The following is a 20,514-nucleotide window of genomic DNA, read 5'->3' as shown; positions in this document are numbered from 1 at the left end:
GAGTTACATAACGCGGAAGCTAAAAGAATAATATAACAAATTGGGTCTCGAAGTCAACATTAAGAAAACTGAATCCATGTGTATCGGAGGGACAAAGCAGTCCATTTTATTAGACGATGGGGTAGAAATTGAACACTGTGATGAATACAAGTACCTGGTCATGAAGATACCTAAAGATGGAACACTCGATGCTGCTATAAAAGACAGAAATATACAGAATAGAAAAGCCTTATCCATGATGAACGACATTCTGTGGGACCAAACAATATCTAAAGCAAACAAACAGCTCATATGCAATACCATACTTAAAAGTGTAATCACATATGGCAGTGAAGTTTGGTCACTGAAACAAAGAACAGAGAAAATGTTACTAGTAACAGAAATGCACTTCTGGAGAAGATCAGCAGACAAATCAAGAAGAGATCGGATACCAAACGAGAGCATACGAGAAATGATGGGAGTCACACATACAATAATTGATGACATAACAAAACAGTTAATATGGTACGGCCATGTACAGAGAATGCAAGATGACAGGATCCCTAAACATATTGAAAAAAAAACTACAGGAAAGAGAAATCTCTCCAGGTCTATGGTTAAACAGAGAATAGTGGCGGTTAGGAGTCGGATAGTAGTAGTAGTTTAATATGGGCTATAGTTTTACAGTCATCATCATCATCATCAACAACCCGTACTCGTCCACTGCTGGACATAGGTCTCCCTCAGCTCTTTCCATCTTTCTCTGTTTTGTGCGGCTTGCATCCAGTTGCCGACAATACGCTTCAGATCGTCAGCCCATCTGGTTGGTGGTCGTCCTCTGCTCCGTAGTGCTTCTTCTCGTGGCCTCCACTCGAAAATACGTTTTGTCCATCGGTTGTCTGACAATCTGGCGACGTGTCCTGCCCAATTCCACTTCTATCGACGCGATTATTTCTACGGCGTCCGTTGTTTTTGTTCTACCACGTATTTTTTCGTTTGGGATTCGGTCCCTCAGGGAGACACCCAACATCTGGCGCTCCATAGCCCTCTGAGTTATGCGTATCTTGTTCATTACCTTTTTTGTGAGTGTTAATGTTTCCGCTCCATAGGAGAGTACAGGCAATACATACTGGTCAAAGATTTTCCTTTTCAGGCATATGGGTTTTATAAGTCCGATTTAAATATATAGCTCAGTTTACCAAACGCTGCCCAGGCTAATCCTATGCGACGTGGGAGCTCGCACGTCTGGTTATCCCTTCCCAACCGAATTTCATGTCCTAAGTAGGTACTTATAAGATGCAGTCTGCTCAACATTCATTCCATCAACAACAATATTACGATTTAGCACCAGATTGTCATTATTTGCGTCTTGTTGATAATAATCTTTGGTCCGACCTCTAAGGAAGCGTGATATAACTTGTTCAACATTATTATTGCATCATCCATACGATCGGCTATAAGGACGATGCCATCTGCGAATCTCAAATGACTAAGCTTCTCTCTATTTATATTGATACCATATTCGTTCAGATCTGCCTTCTTAAAAGTGTGTTCTAAAAGGGTTGTGAACAGTTTTGGTGAGATGGTGGCTCCTTGCCGTACTCCTTGCTGCATACAGAATTTATTAATTTGTGGATCAGAGAGTCTTACGCTAGCCGTTGCATTGTGGTAGATATATTTTATCATGTTAATGTAGCGATGGTCTATTCGGCGTTCTGTCAATGCTTTTAACATTTTCTGCTGGTTTATGGTATCGAACGCTTTCTCGTAGTCCACGAATATCAGTGCCAATGGTTTGTTTTACAGTACGTAGACTTAATTGAAAGTTCGATACATCAGATACGGTATGTGTATAGAGCAGGACTCTAAAGGTACCGAAACAACGTACGTACGTTGTTGAAAATCAAGAGAAGTTGTTCGGTGCATTTTTTATAATATAGAAAGAGCATTTGCTAACACCTACTACGAAGTAATGATAAATGCGACTAGTGTAAAGGAATAAACGAAACAAGCTGCAGATCGACAGACATCATGCTGAGAGCCCGTGTAATATAGACAAAGTTACTGGGTGATACAGTGTCAGCATAAATAGACACAGGCAATCAGAGGGAGCTTTATATCTTGTCTTGTGGAATCTGCTCATGAATGGGATGACTGAATGAAAAAACTAGACTCAGTAATGAAAATATCATGTCCTGGGCTATGAGCCGATCTTACTCCACGGCAAATTTAATAGTACAGTCAGAGATCGAATACAACAAGCTTTGGTAGTAATTACAATTGAATTTCAAATGTAGGTACAATAAGCTTTAATTAAAATTTTGTCTTGGATATTCTTATATCTTTTTTCTTTCAGGTTCTTCTATCTATGGCTGGATCTCTCGTACTTATTGTTATAGTCAATCCTTTATTTTTAATTCTCATTGGAGCCTTGAGTTTAGTATTTGGTTTAATTCGGCATATCTACTTAAAATCTTCGAAGAATATTAAGAGGTTAGAGGGAATAAGTGAGTATAATGTGCTTAATTAAATTTCATTTATTCTATGCTGATCCTACATTGTTTTTAATGTAATGAGTTCCCACAAAGGATATATTTTCTTTACTAAATAGTTAAAATTTAAAATGTATAAACATTTTCAATTTCTTTGCAACACGAAAATGCAGCAGCTGCATAATACTCTGGTTAGATCGGAGAGTGCAGGAAGAGTCTATACCAGTTTCGGAGATTTTTCCTCCTCATCAGTAGTCCCATATTCTCTTCTCTCCGATTTCTCCAGGTATCATATTTTGGGCCTTTCCGAATTGCAAAGAACGAAATGCCGCGGACGAACTAGAGCCATCTACCGAAAAACAAAATAACAAAATAAGTGGAATACTTTCTTTGGTTACAACCTCCCGAGATTTTCAAAAATTATAAATCATACAGGATGCCGAGGAAATTAAGATGAGATAATTTTAAATAATTCACAACCCATCTGCTCAGCGTGGTAAAAGTTCCAACAAGAAAGATTCCATAGTACTCAAAAAAAGAGTAAATGAATTAAAATGTATAAACATTTTCAATTTCTTTGCAACTCGAAAATGCAGCAGCTGCATAATACTGTGGTTAAATCGGAGAGTGCAGGAACCAAAGAAAGTATTCCACCTGTTGTCAATCTGGTGGTATGGGAACGATATTTATTGTCGTTTTCTGTGCTACTTCGATTGATAACTTATTTTGTTTTTCGATAGATGGTTCTAGTTCATCCGCGGCATTTCGTTCTTTGCAAATCGGAAAGGCCCAAAGTATGATACCTGGGGAAATCGGAGAGAAGAGGGTATGGGCTACTGACGAGGAGGAAAAAACCTTCGAAACCGGTATAGGCTCTTCCTACACTCTCCGATTTAACCAGAGTATTACGCAGCTGCTGCATTTTCGTGTTGCAAAGAAATTGAAAATGTTTATACATTTTAATTCATTTACTCTTTTGTTGAGTACTAAGGAATCTTTCTTGTTGGAACTTTTACCACGCTGAGCAGGTGGGTTGTGAATTATTTAAAATTCTCTCATCTTAATTTCCTCGGCATCCTGTATGATTTATAATTTTTGAAAATCTCGGGAGGTTGTAACCAAATAAAGTATTCCACCTGTTGTCAATATGGTGCTATGGAAACGATATTTATTGTCGTTTTCTGTGCTACTTCGATTGATAACTTATTTTAGTTGAAAGTTAATTGATAACACTGTTCTATTTTGTATTTTAGTGAGAAGTCCAGTTTTTACACATTTGAGAGCTACCATTGACGGTTTGACGACTGTAAGAGCTTTTGGAGCGCAAAGTATTCTTATGGACGAGTTTAATCATCACCAAGATTATCATTCAGGTGCATGGTACATGTTTATAGTTTCCAGTGCAGCATTTGGATTCTATCTGGATTTTTTCTGTACAGTATTTTTGGCAGTACTTACTTTTAGTTTATTGCTATTTGGAGAAAGTAAGTTTTTCTTTTTTTTATCATATTTGAATAAATGAGCTGATTAATTAATTAAAATCGCTCTTCTTCTTCTTCTTCTTCTTTCTTGTATGTAGGCTTTAAATCCTGTTTCTTCTTCATTATTAGCCTTCTAAATTGTTTAAATTATCGCACCTTCTTGTTCTGCCAATACTTCTTCGTCCATTTGGTGACTTATCTCATGTTATTCGTACTGTTTGATCCTCTGCCATTCTACTAATGTGTTCGTTCCACTCCTGTTTCCGTTTTGTCACCCATCCATTTATGTCTTCTACATTGCATGCTCTTCTTATGTTTTCGCTTCTCTCCCTATCCAACAGACTTTTCCCTGATATTCGTCGAAGTAGTTTCATCTCTGTTGTTTCTAGTAGTCGTCTCGTTTTAGATGTGTCAGGTCTTGTGTCCGTCGTGTATGTCAATATAGGTCTAATTGCTGCTTTATAGATTCTTGCTTTTGTGTCGTGTCTTAGGTGTTTATTCTTCCAGATTGTGTCATTAAGTCTCGCTGCACATGCGCGTGTTTTAAAGTTGCGTGCCCGCTGCGAGCACAGTATATGTATAGTTGGAAATATGAAAACACTTGGCAGAACTCATAAATTGTTATCAATTTGCAATGGAATCGTCGTCTTCTTCTTCTCCAGCCTGTTTGCACCCACTCCTGGACAAAGGCCTTCCCATGAGTTCTCCACTCTTCTCTGTTTTGTGCTTTTTGGTGCCAGTTTCTCCCCACTTTTGCTGTGATCACCTAGCCAGTGACGGTTTAAGGCATCATGGGGCCCAGGCGGCCATAAGAAGTAGGCCACTTTATAGAGACCATTTACTTAAAACAAATTTACACATATTCATGTTGTTTTGGGAAGTAGTTGCTACAAAAAATAAATTACGAGAATGTAAAAAAGATATTTTTCTTTTTTTACTTCTATTACTTTTGTAAAATAACTGATAAATTCATAGTTGTATCTTCTAACATTTACTAGCAGCACTAAAACGTTCTAATACTTTGGACCACATTCCTAATGGTTAAAATAGCTATTTGATACGTATTCATTTTCCTATCCAAATATAGCTAACCATCTAGTATTTTAACCGACATTTCGCAACAACTTGTTCTTAATAGTCCATTTTCTCATGGTTTTTGCTCCAAATCGCAGAACCGCTTGGCCTGACATGAAATTTGGCATACACATAGGTAACATGTCAAAGAAGAAAAGTGATATTGTGCCTATTTGTGTTTCGAAAAGTGATATTGCCCGAGAAGGGGTGAGTTTCACCCCATCTCGGGGTAAAAATATGCGTTAAAAATAAGTCCGGAAATGGATAAACTGATTTAAGTAACTTTTGTTCTATATAGTTTTTTCACTAAGCTAATACTTTTCGAGTTATTTGCGAGTGAATATGTTCATTTTTCAACAAAAAAAAAAAACATATTTTTGGGCGGCTTTTTCGCAAATAACTCAAAAATGAAGTATTTTATCGAAAAAATATTCGTAGGAGAAATATATCATATACAAAAGTAAAAAAATGGTGCGTGTATGAAGTATATAGACCCAGTATAAGCAGAGCTGGGGCTAATGAAAAGTAGATTCTTATTCGTCAAATTCCAAATCGAATATTTCAACGTGAAATAACCAAAAAATTAAGTACTTTTCGACGAAAACTCATCACAACTTTTTTAAAGTGTTAAAAAAGCTTTATTTTTTTAGTTTCTATCAAAAATAAAGCAAGTTAAGCTCAAAAGAATTTTGGTCTCTTTTTTTGGCAAAAAGTCTTGAAAATCACCCCCTAGTGTGCATCCCATATGAAATTAATTATTACCGCTTTACAATTTACTTTACTTATTTACCATAAGATTGGGATTTAAAGTAAAACAATTTTTTTTAATTTTGAAAAAAAAATCTTTTTTTTTCAAAATAACTTAAAAATTATTAGTGGTACGAAAAATCTTAGAGTAAAAAATGTAGGTTTTCCTTTTCTGAATATTTTAGATTTGCGTTTTTTTGTAAGATAAAAATTGATTAAAATGTAGCTGTTTAAAATTTGCATACGCTCGTGATTAGTGACTTGATCAAGTCCTTTCTACTGTAGCCCTTTCATAAATGAGCACTTTATACAGATAAAACTTACAGAGCATATAAACAATACAAAAGTAAAGTAACTTGTCAAGCGGTAACGATTAATTTCATTTGAGATGCTAATTAGTGGGTGATTTCCACGAGTTTTTTTTACCCAAAAATTGATCAACTTTATTTTGAGCGTATATTGCTTACTTTTGTTTTTAGAAACTTAAACAAAAAACAAAAATAAAGCTTGTTTTAAACACTTTATTTAAAAAAGTTATGATGAGTTTTCCCTGAAAAGTGAAACTCTATAGATGAGTGATGAGTTAGTGAAAAAACTCTATAGAACAAAAGTTGCTTAGAATTAGTCAGTTTATACACTTCCGTACGTATTTTGACCGTATATTTTTTTACGCCTGAGAAGAGGTGGACTCAACCTATGAGCAAAAGCACACATCGGAATAATATCACTTTTTTTCTTTGACATGTTAGCTATGTGTATGCCAGATTACATGTCAATCCAAGCTCTTCTTTAAACTCCAAAGGTTCTTTAAAATCCGGAGGTTTTGCAATATTTTACCGTGAATGAATGGAATATAAGGCCCATCGGCGGAGTATAAGAAAAAAAAAAGAATGTGTGTACTTTGTACGCACGTAAGACGTTATACTTCTATTATATGATTTCAACGAAATCAATATACTTTAAACAGTTTCTCTACTACTTTCCAAAAATTTTTATTAAAACCATACCAAAAATTAAGAAAATAAAAGAATAAAACACACACAAACACATTGAAAAATGCCACAAATGATTTCTGAACAATAATTGTTACCAAAAATTATTATTAAATACGTATTTTCTGAAAAGAATTATATAATAATTCAAATTCAAATTTTTTCAAAAATATGTGTGTACAACATTTTACATTTAGATCTTATATTATTATTAGTATCGACTGACTCAGCACCATGCCTAGGCAAGAGTTGCCTGTTTTGCACTGTACTATGTCAATCGAAACTGTATCAATTGTACATAAAAGTAGTATTAAGGTTGGAACTAAGAAGTAACATACCTAACTATCGAAGAGATAATGCAACAGAACAAGACGGACGGTAAACCTCTCTAGCTGCTGAATACTTTGTTAATTATAATACCAATATTCACCCAAATTCTACTCTGATTATGCTGTCGTTCATACATTAAGACATTGCGTCCAAAAATAATTGTAAGTGGGTTTTTAGATAGGTTTTTATGTATTTTTTAAATTTAAATAGTTTAGGTTCTTGTTTGATATGTATAGGAATTATGTTATAAAATTTAGGTCCAAAGAACATTAGGGATCTTTGTGATCTGATTTTTTGAACTGCTGAATACTAATATCCATATTTGTTACTGATCGAGTTAATCGGTTGCTTTGAAATTTAAATTTTTTTAATAATAATATACTTACAATCATAAAATCTATATAAAAAAAAATAAAAAAATGATATAACTTGCATTTGGCTTGAACCTACTTCCCGTGTATCCCGCCGTACGAGAGTCGACGCGATTTTAAACTGCACCACCTTCGCGTATACCTCATGTGGGAATATACACAAACTGAACAACTTTTTGACATTTTGTTTATATGAATTTTTGTTAGTTTGATTTTTGTCGAATTAAAATACAACAATATATAGAGTAAGAAAACGATATATTAGATGAAAATTTGTAGAAAGTTTGTTCGTAATCAGATTATGTAAATTAAAGCATTGCCTACTAGGGGTATAGCATAGCAAGTACTAGGTAAGTACATTATTTTTTTTACATTTTCCAAATAGGTATGAAGATAATTTTTTATTGGAATACAACTGAAACATTTAGAATTACGTACCTGTGGCTTTTCAAAACTATTTAAAAAGTCACTATAATTATAAATTTGACTTTATTTCTGTCCTCACAACAATAAAAACTAATATGTTATACAACATTTTTGTTTACCGATAACCTCCATATTGAACAATTATTGACAGATCATTTCAACACCCAATCAGAGCCCGTATAAAGACTAATACCAAACTGTCGGTGTGCGCATGCGCGCAGATCAATATAAATTCACCCTCAATCTCAATCGCGCATAAAGAAGTATAACTTCAAAAATCGAATAGTTCTTGAAACATACCAAAATAATTAACAGCTTCTAACCAAAATTTTCTGGCAAAACTGATTACCAAATTGAGGGAATGATTAGAACATGGAATATAAAATGCCGTTGTAGATAACTGCTTAATTTTGGCTTGAAGTCGGTTGTATTTTCCTGACGTATTTGACAGAAGACAAACAAAAAACTGACTTTGATTGGGAATCATAAATTAACCATTCTCTTTTTTCTTTGTCTCCGTTAGCCGTATTTGATTTATTTAACATTTTATATTATTTCCTATATTACTGCTTAAATAATTCAATATTAATTAATGCATTTGAGCGGGACGCGGGTCCCATCAAATGCGCGGGCCCTAGGCGGCCGCCTAGTCTAGACTAACCTAATGGTTAATCCGGCGGGTAAGTAACAACTGTTGAATACCCTTTTCTTAACTGTCCTTTCGAATATCGTTTTAAGAATCATATGTTTTAATTTATTTTTACTTCTTGGTTTGCAGCTTTTAACTTACAGGGTGGTGAAGTCGGTCTGGCCATTACCCAAGCCACATCACTAGCAATCTACTTACAATGGGGCATGCGTCAATCTGCAGAGGTAATCAACCAACTTACAAGCGTGGAAAGAGTACTACAGTACGAAAGTTTAGAACAAGAACCACAACCAGTCGTTCCCCAGAAACCAGCTAAAGAGTGGCCACAAAAAGGAGAAATTACTTTTAAAGACACTTGTTTGAGATACTTTGAAGGTGGACCATTGGTTTTGAAACATCTTAATCTAAGCATTCAACCCAAGGAAAAGGTAACACTTAAATTTTTTGTTGATATGAGATAATATTCTTATATGTCATTTAATTTAATCAATGCATTAATAATAATCTAATTAATTTACCAGATCACATATCAATATGTTTTCAATCTCAGGGCTTTTTATAAAATTAATTACTTACTTACGTGGCTTCTAAGTATTTCTCAATGGTTCCTAATCGGGATAGAAGAGAAAAGAGTAAAATAATACACACATATGGGTTACAATTATAATCAAAATATTGTTTATTTTATTTAAATGGCAATCACTGCTTAATATTTGCTATATCTTATTATTCTTAAACATAACATTTACACATGGGAATCTTATTTTCTTTTGGTTTCCAATTGAAAGTTTTTATTAACATTTAACTATTATGATTTATTTGCAACAATTCTATTTAAGTTTGATGAAGCTTTTCTGATATTATTGATTATGTTCTTCTATTTTAAATGTGGTATTTAATACGAAAAACCCATACATTCATGTCCAAACAAATGAGACTGACCTTTTTCTGGTGAACTGAGAATGTCTTCACACAAGACCCGTTTCCTGCTATCCTTGGCTGCGATCAAAACCTCGTCCTGGCTTCCAGTAATGTTCTCCTTTGAAAACTAGCTCGTATAGCTCTCGTTCCTGCTTCTGTCGTGATGCTGTATTCTGCCTTTTTCGAAACTGCAATCTGCTACCGGGACACTCTTGGCTCAAGGAGGTTCTTTTACTCTCAACCTGGCCTACCTCTCGTTCCACGATAGATACTCCACACTCACGGAACTACACCCGCTTTCTCACTCTCCGTACACTACCGTCTACTACTGGACTTCACTTCTCGACAGCTCAAAACATTCTGATCTATCTTTTCCATTCATTCCCCTACTTTCTAAATATCCCTTCCAGATTCACAAATCAACCTTCCACCACCAACTCTCATTCGCAGTATTCCTCAAAACCAATTTTTAATCTTTCTAAATATGCTTAATGGATTTCCAAAAAAAAATAGTTAATTCCCATTCTAAAATTACTTTCTACTATTTACAAAATTTAATGACCTCTTATCTACTTCAAATGAGTCTTATTTAGCATAGGCTAATGATCGAACCTTCCACGAAAAACGATAATGACCTATTATCGATTTCACTTGAGTTTTATTTTAAGCGCATTGTCCCGAGTTTCGTTTAATCACTTCTTAAAATTAAATATAACAATTTGTTGTATACAGGTTGTTCTAAATTTATATGCCCGTGGTTGAGAAAATTGAAAATATTTTATATTAAATTGAATTCTGCTTATAATTATCAAAATTTACTTTTCAGATCAAATAGAAATATAACAGTATATACATATAATCTAAAACTAACAACCTTCACTAAATGATGAATCTTATATTAAACATTTGGTTGCTTTTGCAAATGATGAATCTAGGTGAAATTCCATCGAATTTTGATTCCCTCTACTCAAATAGGAGTAAAATTAGTAGAAAATGAAATACAGTTAACATTTCATTTTGTTTCAGAGCCCTTACGTATTTTCACTCTTTTGAGCTTTTCAGAAAGGCCTACTGTCTGATCTTCAGAGCAGACCATAGGTTTCTCTGAAGAGCTCAAAATATTGAAACGTACGTAAGAGGATGATGGTCTACATCTGAAACCAAAAAATAAAATATTAACTGTCTTTAATTTTCAATAAATAATAGTACATCACAATAAGCAGATATTTTCTATATTGGCCATTATTATTCCAAAAATGAATCACGAAATACAACAATGGAGACCATGGTTAGGAAGGAGAAGCAGAAAAAGGCCACAAATAAGATGGGCTGATGACATTAGCAAGATTGGAGGACACAACTGGAGACAAGTGGCTCAAAATAGAAAACACTGGCTTGATTGGGGGAGGCCGACGTCCAATGTTGGATTACTTAAGGCTGAAAAAGAAGAAATTCCAATAATGTGTAACGTGGTCGTTGCATTGTTGCTCCAAGTAACTAAATCAGTCGAAGAAAAGAGTTCGCTTCTTAAGACATTTTTATTTGGAATCAAAACATACAAAAGAAAAGATAATAATTAGCCTTAATTATTCGTTAATTTCGTTAATAAAATATATGTATTTATAATCTACGCATCGAGCTTTCTGTTCGGGCCGATGTGACGATATTTTGTACATGAATGAATGATTTTGACGATCGCGTGAAATAGGAATTGATTTTATTAATACGACATGAATGTATAAGGAAAGGGAAGAAAGGGAATCTCGCTCAGCTCGCCAGATGAAAAGACATATTAGGGATATACGATCACCGCTCGTATAAGGATAGGTAAAAGGATAGGTAAGAGAAAAACTGTCGGATTCGCTCAGCTCGCCAAAACGACAGCGGAAAATAGTCGGGAAATACTACCTACATAAACTCACCTCTTATAGCTCGCTGTTGTTTATTATTCTTCGATCAACGCTCCAAGAATCATAATCAACTAGGCTTTTCGATAGGACTTTTATATCGTCCAAGACGGTACAAAACACGTTTTACTTAATTCATTGGCGTACTCTAGACGATAAAATTATATTATCGTCACAAATGGTTTGTATTGGATGAATGTTTTAGTCCGTTCTTTAACGGTAAAATATTGCAAAACCTCTAAATTTTAAGGAACCGCTTGGATTGACATGAAACTTGGCATACACATAGCTAACAAGTCAAAGAAAAAAAGTGATATTGTGCCGATATGTGCTTTTGCCCTGGGGGTGGTTTTCACCCCCTCTTGGTGGTGAAAAAATATTCGTCCAAAGTAAGTCTGGAAATGAATAAACTGACTAATTCTAAGAAACTTTTGTTCTATAGAGTTTTTTTACTAAGTCAGTATTTTTAGAGTTATTTGCCAGTGAATGTGTTCAAATTTTTCAACAAAGTAACCACGCTTTTAGACGGTTTTTTGCAAATAACTCAAATAGTAAGAATTTTGTCGAAAAAAGATTCTGAGGAAAAATATAGGCTGTAAAATATTTAAAAAAATGATGTACATATCACGTCTGTATACCTAGTAGAAGGAGAGTTATAGCTAATTAAAAATAGATTCATATTCGTAAAATTTAAAATGGAATACTTTAACGTGAAATAACCAAAAATGAAACACATTTCGGGGAAAACTTATTACAACTTATTTAAAGTGTTTAAAAAAAGCTTCATTTTTGATTTATAAAAAAATTTCTAGCATTAAAAGTAAACAAGTTACGCTCAAAATAAAGTTGGTCCCTTTTTTTTGGTAAAAAAATCGGGAAAATCACCCCCTAATTAGTATCTCAAATGAACTTAATCGTTACGACTTCACAAGTTTCTTGACTCACGTATATATTGTTTATATGATTTGTAAGTTTCATCGGTTCAAAGTCCTTATTTTTGAAAGGGCTATAGTTAAAAGGGGTTGAACGAGTCACTGATCACGAATGTATGCAAATTTAGAAACACCAAATCTTAATCAATTTTTGTCTAACAGAAAAACAAAAAATACATGATATTCAGAAAGCAATGCTGACTTTTTTTTGTTTTTCGAGATTTTTGGTATCTCTAACAATTTTTAAGTTATTTTGAAAAAAATCATATTTTTCAAAATTAAAATTTTTAAAAATTTCACTTTAAAACCAATTTTTTTCAAAAATAAGCACTTTGAATCGATGAAACTTACAGATCATATAAACACAACATAATAAGTAAAATAATTTATGAAGCGGTAACGATTAATTTCATTTAAGTTGCTAATTAGGGGGTGGTCTTTCCGATTTTTTTTTGCCAAAACAAAAGGGACCAACTTTATTTTGAGCGTAACTTGCTTAAATTTACTGATAAAAACTTTTTATAAATACAGAAATAAAGCTCTTTTTAAACACTTTAAAAAAGTTAAAATGGATTCTCCCCAAAAAAGTGCTTAATTTTTTGGATATTTCACTTCAAAGTATTCTATTTTAAATTTGGTGAATATTTTTCATTGGCTATAACTCTGGCTTTACGAGGTCCAGAGACCTAACGCTTACACCATTTTTTTACTTTTTTACAGGCCATATTTTTGCTAAGAACGTTTTTTTCGACAAAATACTTACTTTTTGAGTTATTTGCGAAAAACCGTCTAAAAATGTAGTTATTTTGTTGAAAAATGAACATGTTCACTCGCAAATAACTCGAAGTGTTGACTTGGCGAAAAAGTTCTATAGAACAAAAGTTACTTAAAATTAGTCGGTTTATCAATTTCCTGACTTATTTTGGACTTATATTTTTTCACCCCCAAGAGGGGGTGAAAGTCACCCCCAGGACAAAAGCACACATCGGCACAATATCACTTTTTCTCTTTGACATGTAATCTATGCGTATGCCAAATTTCATGTCAATCCAAGAGGTTCTTTAAAATTTAGAGCAAAAACCGTGAAAGAATGTACTATATGAATTTGTTGTAGTTTAGTGTACAAGTGTGAGTCTCTTGGCTCATTCAATGCAGTTAAATTTTTTAAAAAAATTTTCTATAAATAAATTTTGTTTCGAAGTATTACAAGTAATAAGTGTATGTAATGGTTTAATTTTTTCTGATTTAGGTTGGAGTTGTTGGTAGAACCGGTGCAGGAAAATCTTCTTTAATTCAAGCACTTTTCAGGTTGGCTCCTATTGAAGGCACTATTAAAATTGATAACATAGATACTAAAGATATTAGGCTCAACGATCTCCGTTTGAAAATCTCTATCATTCCCCAAGATCCAGTGCTATTTTCTGGAACCTTAAGATACAACTTGGATCCATTCGAAGAATATTCAGACGAAGTTTTGTATAAAGCTATAGAAGATGTAGAGTTGAGAGATCCTGCTAATGTTATTAACCGATTGGAAAATCGAGTTATGGATAGAGGTTCCAATTACAGTGTTGGACAGAGACAGTTGATTTGCTTGGCGAGAGCAATTCTGAAAAATAATAAGGTTCTTATGTTGGATGAAGCTACAGCTAATGTGGATCCGCAGTAAGTATACTGTAATCATTATTGACAAGTTTATCCTGACACTATACTTTGTATCTTCTTCTTCTTTATCTTCCCCAACTTTTCACTTTTCAGTGGTCGGTGTTACTTACTCTTCTTCGTTACTCATTACTCATTTACCCCAAGATACTTTACTTTACTCACCAGATTTAGATGTGTACTATTTAGGCTTAGAGGACTCAATCCCTCTAAATTTCTCCTTTTAGCAAACTTCATGATATTGGACTTCAGAGGACTGATGTTAAGTCCTATATTTGAAGTCCAGTCTGTAAGTACGGTCAGAGCCTGTTGATTCGGTCTCTGACTGTGTCATTATTTAAATTTTTCGTTAATTTTGAATTTACCGTTATTACTATTGAATGTGGAACGTTAACGTCAATCGTTATTCTTAAGGACAAATTGGAAAGGCAAATCAGTAATGCTGAAGAACAACAAGGTTTTACAAAGGGGCGGTCTATAACAGACGCAGTATTTATAATAAAACAAATAAAAGAAAAAGCTGTAGAGTTCGGCATGCCAGCGTATATTTGCTTCATTGATCTGGCGTTTGACGGAGTTCGCCTGGGAGACATTCTAAATATATTAACAGAAAATAAAACACCGACCAGCATAACAAAGATAGTCCATAACCTAAATAACAACAACGTAATCAAAGTTAGAGCAGAATACCAGTTCACTGAAAATATTCCAACAGCGGGAGGAATTAGACAAGGCGACAGTTTAAACCACTTCTTGTTTAACCTATTCATGGGCAAAATTATAAACAAAGTAACATCTCTTAATCTCGGATATAGAATGGGCAACAAAAGAATTGGTATGGTGTGTTACAGATGATGCAGCAATTATTGCCGAATCAGAAGATGAACTTCAGAGGCAGCTCTTTCAGTTCTTTCAAATAAACCTACAACTAAATATGAACATTTCTGCCAACAAAACTAAATGTATGACAATAGCAAAAGATCCGCTCAGATGTAAGTTAGTGGTTGAGAACAACCCCATAATAGAACAGGTGATGCAATTCAGATATCTGGGCATAGATATATCAAGCACCCACGACCCAGTAAAGGACCTGAGGAGTCAGATCAATAAAGCATCTGCATTGTCAGGATGTCTGCGGGAGATAGTCTGGTCAAATCCGTATATGCGCACAGATAGTAAAATTAGAATCTACAAGACTTGCATACGACCGATCATGACATACGGCCTATAAGTGCGCGAAGACATCAACAAAACGAAACAGATGCTAAGAGTTGCCGAAATAAAAACCCTGAAAACAATAGTGGGGAAAAAGCAGAGACGGAGTGAGAAATACAGACATTAGAGAGCAATGCAAAATTCAAGATATTGTAAGATGGGGAAGGCAGCGCAAGAGGATGTGGTACAACCATGTAAGACGAATGGATGAGAATAGACTCCCAAAAATTGCTCTAGAAAACAACCCGCTCGGTTCAAGACCACCCGGAAGACGGAAGACCACTTAAAATATAGAGGGATAGTTGGCAATCTACCTCCCAGGAAATTAACCAGAGGCAGCTTCAGAATTAAACAGATCGAAAGATCTCCAAGACGTAAAAGAAGAAGAAGACTATTCAATCTAAAATACATTAACTATTAATCTAACATCAAAATTTTCGCGATCTAAAATGGCAGAGTTAACGGTCTGGGCTAACGGCAACTTTTTGAAAAAACTCATGATAATCTTCGAGAAATGAGAAATTCGTTTTCCGAAACTTTAGCAGAAGCAGCAGGAATAGCAGAGTAGTGGGGTATTATACAGGAATTTAAAAATAAACGGATAAAACGTATACAAAAAATTTACGATGAGCTCAGCTGCGACGAAAAAATCACTTGAAGCAAAAAAGTTTTAAAGTTAATGTTTTCAACGTAAATTAAGGTATATTATTGCAACAACTTACTACTAGGTTTGTCGGATTAAGAGACATGTAGGTATCATGTCTATTCACAAAAAATATACTAACTGATGAAGACTTATTGAAAAAAGGCCGAGTATTTTCATTTACACATCTGGACCTCGGAGGTAAACTACACTATGTCGACATGGCGTTGTTTTGTTTTTATTCTTTTAACTCACTCAGCTCTCCAAGAGCTTTTTAGAGGTATACTACACTTGGTACTAATGACCAAGAAAACGAAATTACCAACAAAATAGAACACTATGTTCAAATAATTTGAGAGGTAAAAAGCGCCATGTAAACTTGGGTGTTTTTACCTCACAGTTACTAACTGAGTGTTGATCGCAAACAACACTATGTTGACTTAATGCACTGAGCACCTAGCGGCAAACGGGTCATAGGTAGCTATTTTTCTGAACAGAAATAAATCTCTTTGTTTTCATCTATTCTTTTTTTATAGTTATCTAGTTGTTTTTATAAAAATCGTGGTTATTAATACATTGTAATAAACAAGCAACAAATATTGTGTACCTTCTCTTAAAAATTGGTGTTTGTATTTCGAATGGTATTATTGTAATTATACATATAGTTTCAAAAGTTAAGCATCACTTAAAATTATGCTAAATTTAAAAAAAATATATAAAAGAAACAGAAATAAAAAGTATTATTAAATATTATTATTTTGATGAGCCACAATATGTCAGCAACAAATTGCCAACATTGTTGTTATTTCTGTTTTCTTTCAAGAGTCAATAAATACATATTGGTTCATTAATAATAATGTTCTATTTGTGATAAAATATATAAAATTAAATGGACAACCAAACAATATACCTTGTGTCTGGTACATACATAAAACCTATTTAGTATTACAATGGTATTACCTCATAATAACCATTTTTTTAAAATCTTTTATAGTGCGTCTAATAATTTGGCCAGAGACTGTATACTACGGAAAAAACAATCTATTCAGATTGTTATTAAATGTTAGCGTTTAGTGAAGCGTTTTAAAGAATTCTTCAACTTACTTTTATTTTTTTATAATACAGCTTCATAATTTTACAACACTATATTTTTCTATTATTATATATTATATTATTTCACTAGTGTTCGCCGACACCAACCCTTATGCAGGTTATTTTTAATCTCATTTTAGATAAATACGATAAGTAATAAAATAATATTGGGTATTTCGCAATACTGGGTATTATCAACAAGTAGGTACCCATACAAAAATATTTTGGTGTCCGTATTATACCGAAAAGATTGGTCATAAATTATACCACAGATTCTGGGGTCAAAAATAGGTTGATTGAACCTCACTTACCTATATACAATAGTGCACACAAAAAAGTTACAGCCCTTTGAAGTTACAAAATGAAAATCGATTTTTTTTCATATATCGAAAATTCTCAGAGATTTTTTATTGAAAATGGACATGTGGCATTTTTACGACAGCAATATCTTAAAAAAAAAATTAAGTAAAATTTGTGCACCCCGTACAAATTTTATGGGGGTTTTGTTCCCTTAAACCCCCCCAAACTTTTGTGTACGTTCCAATTAAATTATCATTGTGGCACTATTAGTTAAACACATTATTTTTAAAACTTTTTTGCCTCTTAGTACTTTTTCGATAAGCCAGTGTTTATCGAGATATTTTGAATATTTGTCGAATCCACCACATATTTGTATATGGTTAAGTACGGTTATAGAGACCTGTTAATAATCTGAAAATTTATTTATAATTTACATTTTTAGGTATATTTTGAAAAAGAAGCTACATCTCGATAAAAGGTGACTTATGAACAAAAGACTAAGAGAAAAAAGTTTTAAAAACACTGTGTTTAACTAATGGTACCACAATAATAGTGTAATTGGAACGTACACAAACATTAGGGGGGTTTAAAGGAACAAAACCCCCATAAAATTTTTACGTAAATATATTGAAAAAGAAGCCGCATCTCAATAAAAACTGGCTTATCGAAAAAATACTAAGAGGCAAAAAAGTTTTAAAAACGTTGTGTTTAACTAATGGTACCACAATAATGAATTAATTGGAACGTACACAAAAGTTTGGGGGGGGGGTTTAAGGGAACAAAATCCCCATAAATTTTTTATGGCGTGGACAAATCTCACTATAATTTTGTTTTAAGATGTTCGTGACATAAGAATTATACATGTCCATTTTCAATAAAAAATCTCTAATAGTTTTCGATATATTGAAAAAAAATCGATTTTCATTTTGTAACTTCAAAGGGCTGTAACTTTTTTTGTGAGCACATTTGTACTAAGGTAAGTTAGGTTCAATCGAACTATTTTTGACCCCAGAATGTGTGGTATAATTTATGACCATTCTTTTCGGGACACCCTGTATAAATGGCCGTTAGTACAGGTTGCCGATTTTGACAGGTGACCGTTAACACAGGTTTTAATATAATAACATTTAACTAAAATAAAAATTTGTTTCATGAGAAGTACCTAGCTATTTTTTTGCGCTTAAATACCTTTAAATTCAATAAATATTTTATAAGTTTAGATCAAACCTATCAGAGGTAAACTGCACTATATGTCACTCTAAATTACCATTAATTACAGTAATTAGGGCAAATTTTAACGTTTCATTAGTTGGATTGTACAAACTAGTTATATGTTATGATTAAAATACGATCGCATTGTCTTTCAGAGCGAAAGATACCTAATTATGGGAAATATAAGATTTTTAAAATATTCAAACGGCCCTACTGAAAAGTTGCTTAAAATGACATAGTGTAGTTTACCTCCGAGGTCCAGACATATTTTAGTAATTATACTGTTATTAGTAGTTATTAGCTGTTGTCATGTTTATAATACGGGCGCCCACAAAAATTGTCGCGGGGTGCCCCCCAATATTCAGCTACGCCACTGATCGTAGCTGAGTCAAGCTATCAGCCCATTTTTAACCAGATTCCACAAGAGAGGAGATAAAACTCCCCCCCGCGGGAAGCTTCTGGCTACCTGAGCTGACACTGTATCCCCCCAGCAACGTTACGTGTATCACACGGCTCCTCAGCATGCAGTTTATCTATATGCATTGTTTCATGTATTACTTTTAGACGGATCTCCCTTGTGATTGCTTCGTAGGAGGTGTTGTCCTAATGTCGACAATGAACATGTTTAAACGAGCTATAGCTTCTTCTTTAAGTGCCATCTCCGCGACGAATGTTGGCAATCATCATGGCTATTTTGACCTTCGAAACAGCTGCTCTGAACAGTTGCCTTGAGCTGCAACCTAACTATCCTCTCAGGTTCCTCAACCAGGAAATGCGTCTTCTTCCTAGGCTTCTCTACCCTCTAGTTATAGCTACGTATTTTTAATTGCTTTTTATTGCAGAACTGACGCCTTAATCCAGAAAACTATCAGAAAGAAGTTCTCAGATTGTACTGTCATAACCGTCGCACATAGACTCAACACAATCATGGACTCTGATAAAGTATTAGTTATGGATGCTGGACAAATATCTGAATTTGATCATCCTCATTTACTTCTTCAAAAGAAAAACGGAGTTTTTTACAATATGGTTGCTGAAACTGGTAGAACAACAGCTGAACAGCTCAGGAAAATTGCTTCAGATAGTTATCAAAAACTAAATGCATTACCAGAGTAATATGGACTATTTTATTGAGTTACTTATTTTGTTGAGTTACCATTAAATATTTTTTGTAATGTTCCTATATTTTTATAATGACGATATTAACTTAAGATAAATTTAAATAATAACTTCTCATTTGACTGCCAACCTTATTAAATGACGTTATAAAAGTGAGTATTTATACTATTTTATATTATATCAATGTATCTAATACAAAAATATTAAATAAATAGTTTTTAGTTATTTTATATATGGATATTATTATCAATTATTTCATTAATAATAAAATACAAATCAACAACGAGTTCATCAAATGCAGGGTGCGGAATTTTAGACAGAACTCACCACCTCACCAGTGGGTATAAAAAATTATCTGTAATGTTGAAGACGTTATACGTTATACCATAACACACTAGAAAATCTAGAAAGGGCTACAAATGCTGCAAATCTAGAAAAATCTCTTCAAGAATGAAAGTGAGTCCTCTAACATAACAATCAATTATACTGAAATGATGGCATCTACTAGATTAAATGTTTCGACAGCAAACTGAGCCTCTTTTCGGATTTCCAAGTCAGTATTATTAGAGTCTTGGAAGTTTTGCAGATAAGATTATGGGATTGGTGGATGCGCTTAAAAGAAGAAGAATACGAACTGTTTGCATCCAAGAGAAAAAGTGGAAAGTACAAAGGGCGAAAGCATTGAGTAAGTGTTACAAATTGTGGCGTAAAGGAAAAATAACTATATGAGGAATAGACTTGGTATAATTGCTGATAGCGTAAATAAGGATTAAGTAGTAGAAAAATTGTAACTAATATAATAAACAATTACTGAATATTGTAAATGCTCCTGTCTATTTGATAAAACTGGCAAGCCTCTCACGCTTGCTTTCTGTCACTACTTTGAGGCAAGGACGGATCCAGGACCGATTTTCGGGAGGGGCCAAGAACTTTTTTTGGGGAGAGGTACCGGAGGTACGGGGGGTAATTT

The 20,514-nt window shown here is 33.7% G+C and overlaps 1 protein-coding gene across 1 annotated transcript in view; it reads left to right on the top strand.

Annotated features, from left to right (window-relative positions):
• LOC114329887 (ATP-binding cassette sub-family C member 4) overlaps positions 1 to 19,774 on the top strand; it is a 90,108-nt gene extending 70,334 nt beyond the window's left edge. Inside the window, exons 13-17 of the mRNA XM_050655876.1 lie at positions 2,336 to 2,486; positions 3,725 to 3,955; positions 8,671 to 8,969; positions 13,551 to 13,966; positions 19,268 to 19,774. Coding sequence (XP_050511833.1) covers positions 2,336 to 2,486; positions 3,725 to 3,955; positions 8,671 to 8,969; positions 13,551 to 13,966; positions 19,268 to 19,541 — 1,371 coding nt within the window. The 3' untranslated portion in view covers positions 19,542 to 19,774. The remainder of the gene's footprint in view (positions 1 to 2,335; positions 2,487 to 3,724; positions 3,956 to 8,670; positions 8,970 to 13,550; positions 13,967 to 19,267) is intronic.
• Positions 19,775 to 20,514: the final 740 nt, after the last annotated feature.

This window comes from Diabrotica virgifera, chromosome 7 (genome assembly GCF_917563875.1).
Source record: "Diabrotica virgifera virgifera chromosome 7, PGI_DIABVI_V3a".
In the NCBI taxonomy this organism is placed as follows: Eukaryota; Metazoa; Arthropoda; class Insecta; order Coleoptera; family Chrysomelidae; genus Diabrotica; species Diabrotica virgifera.
This window is presented reverse-complemented; position numbering and strand designations above follow the sequence as displayed.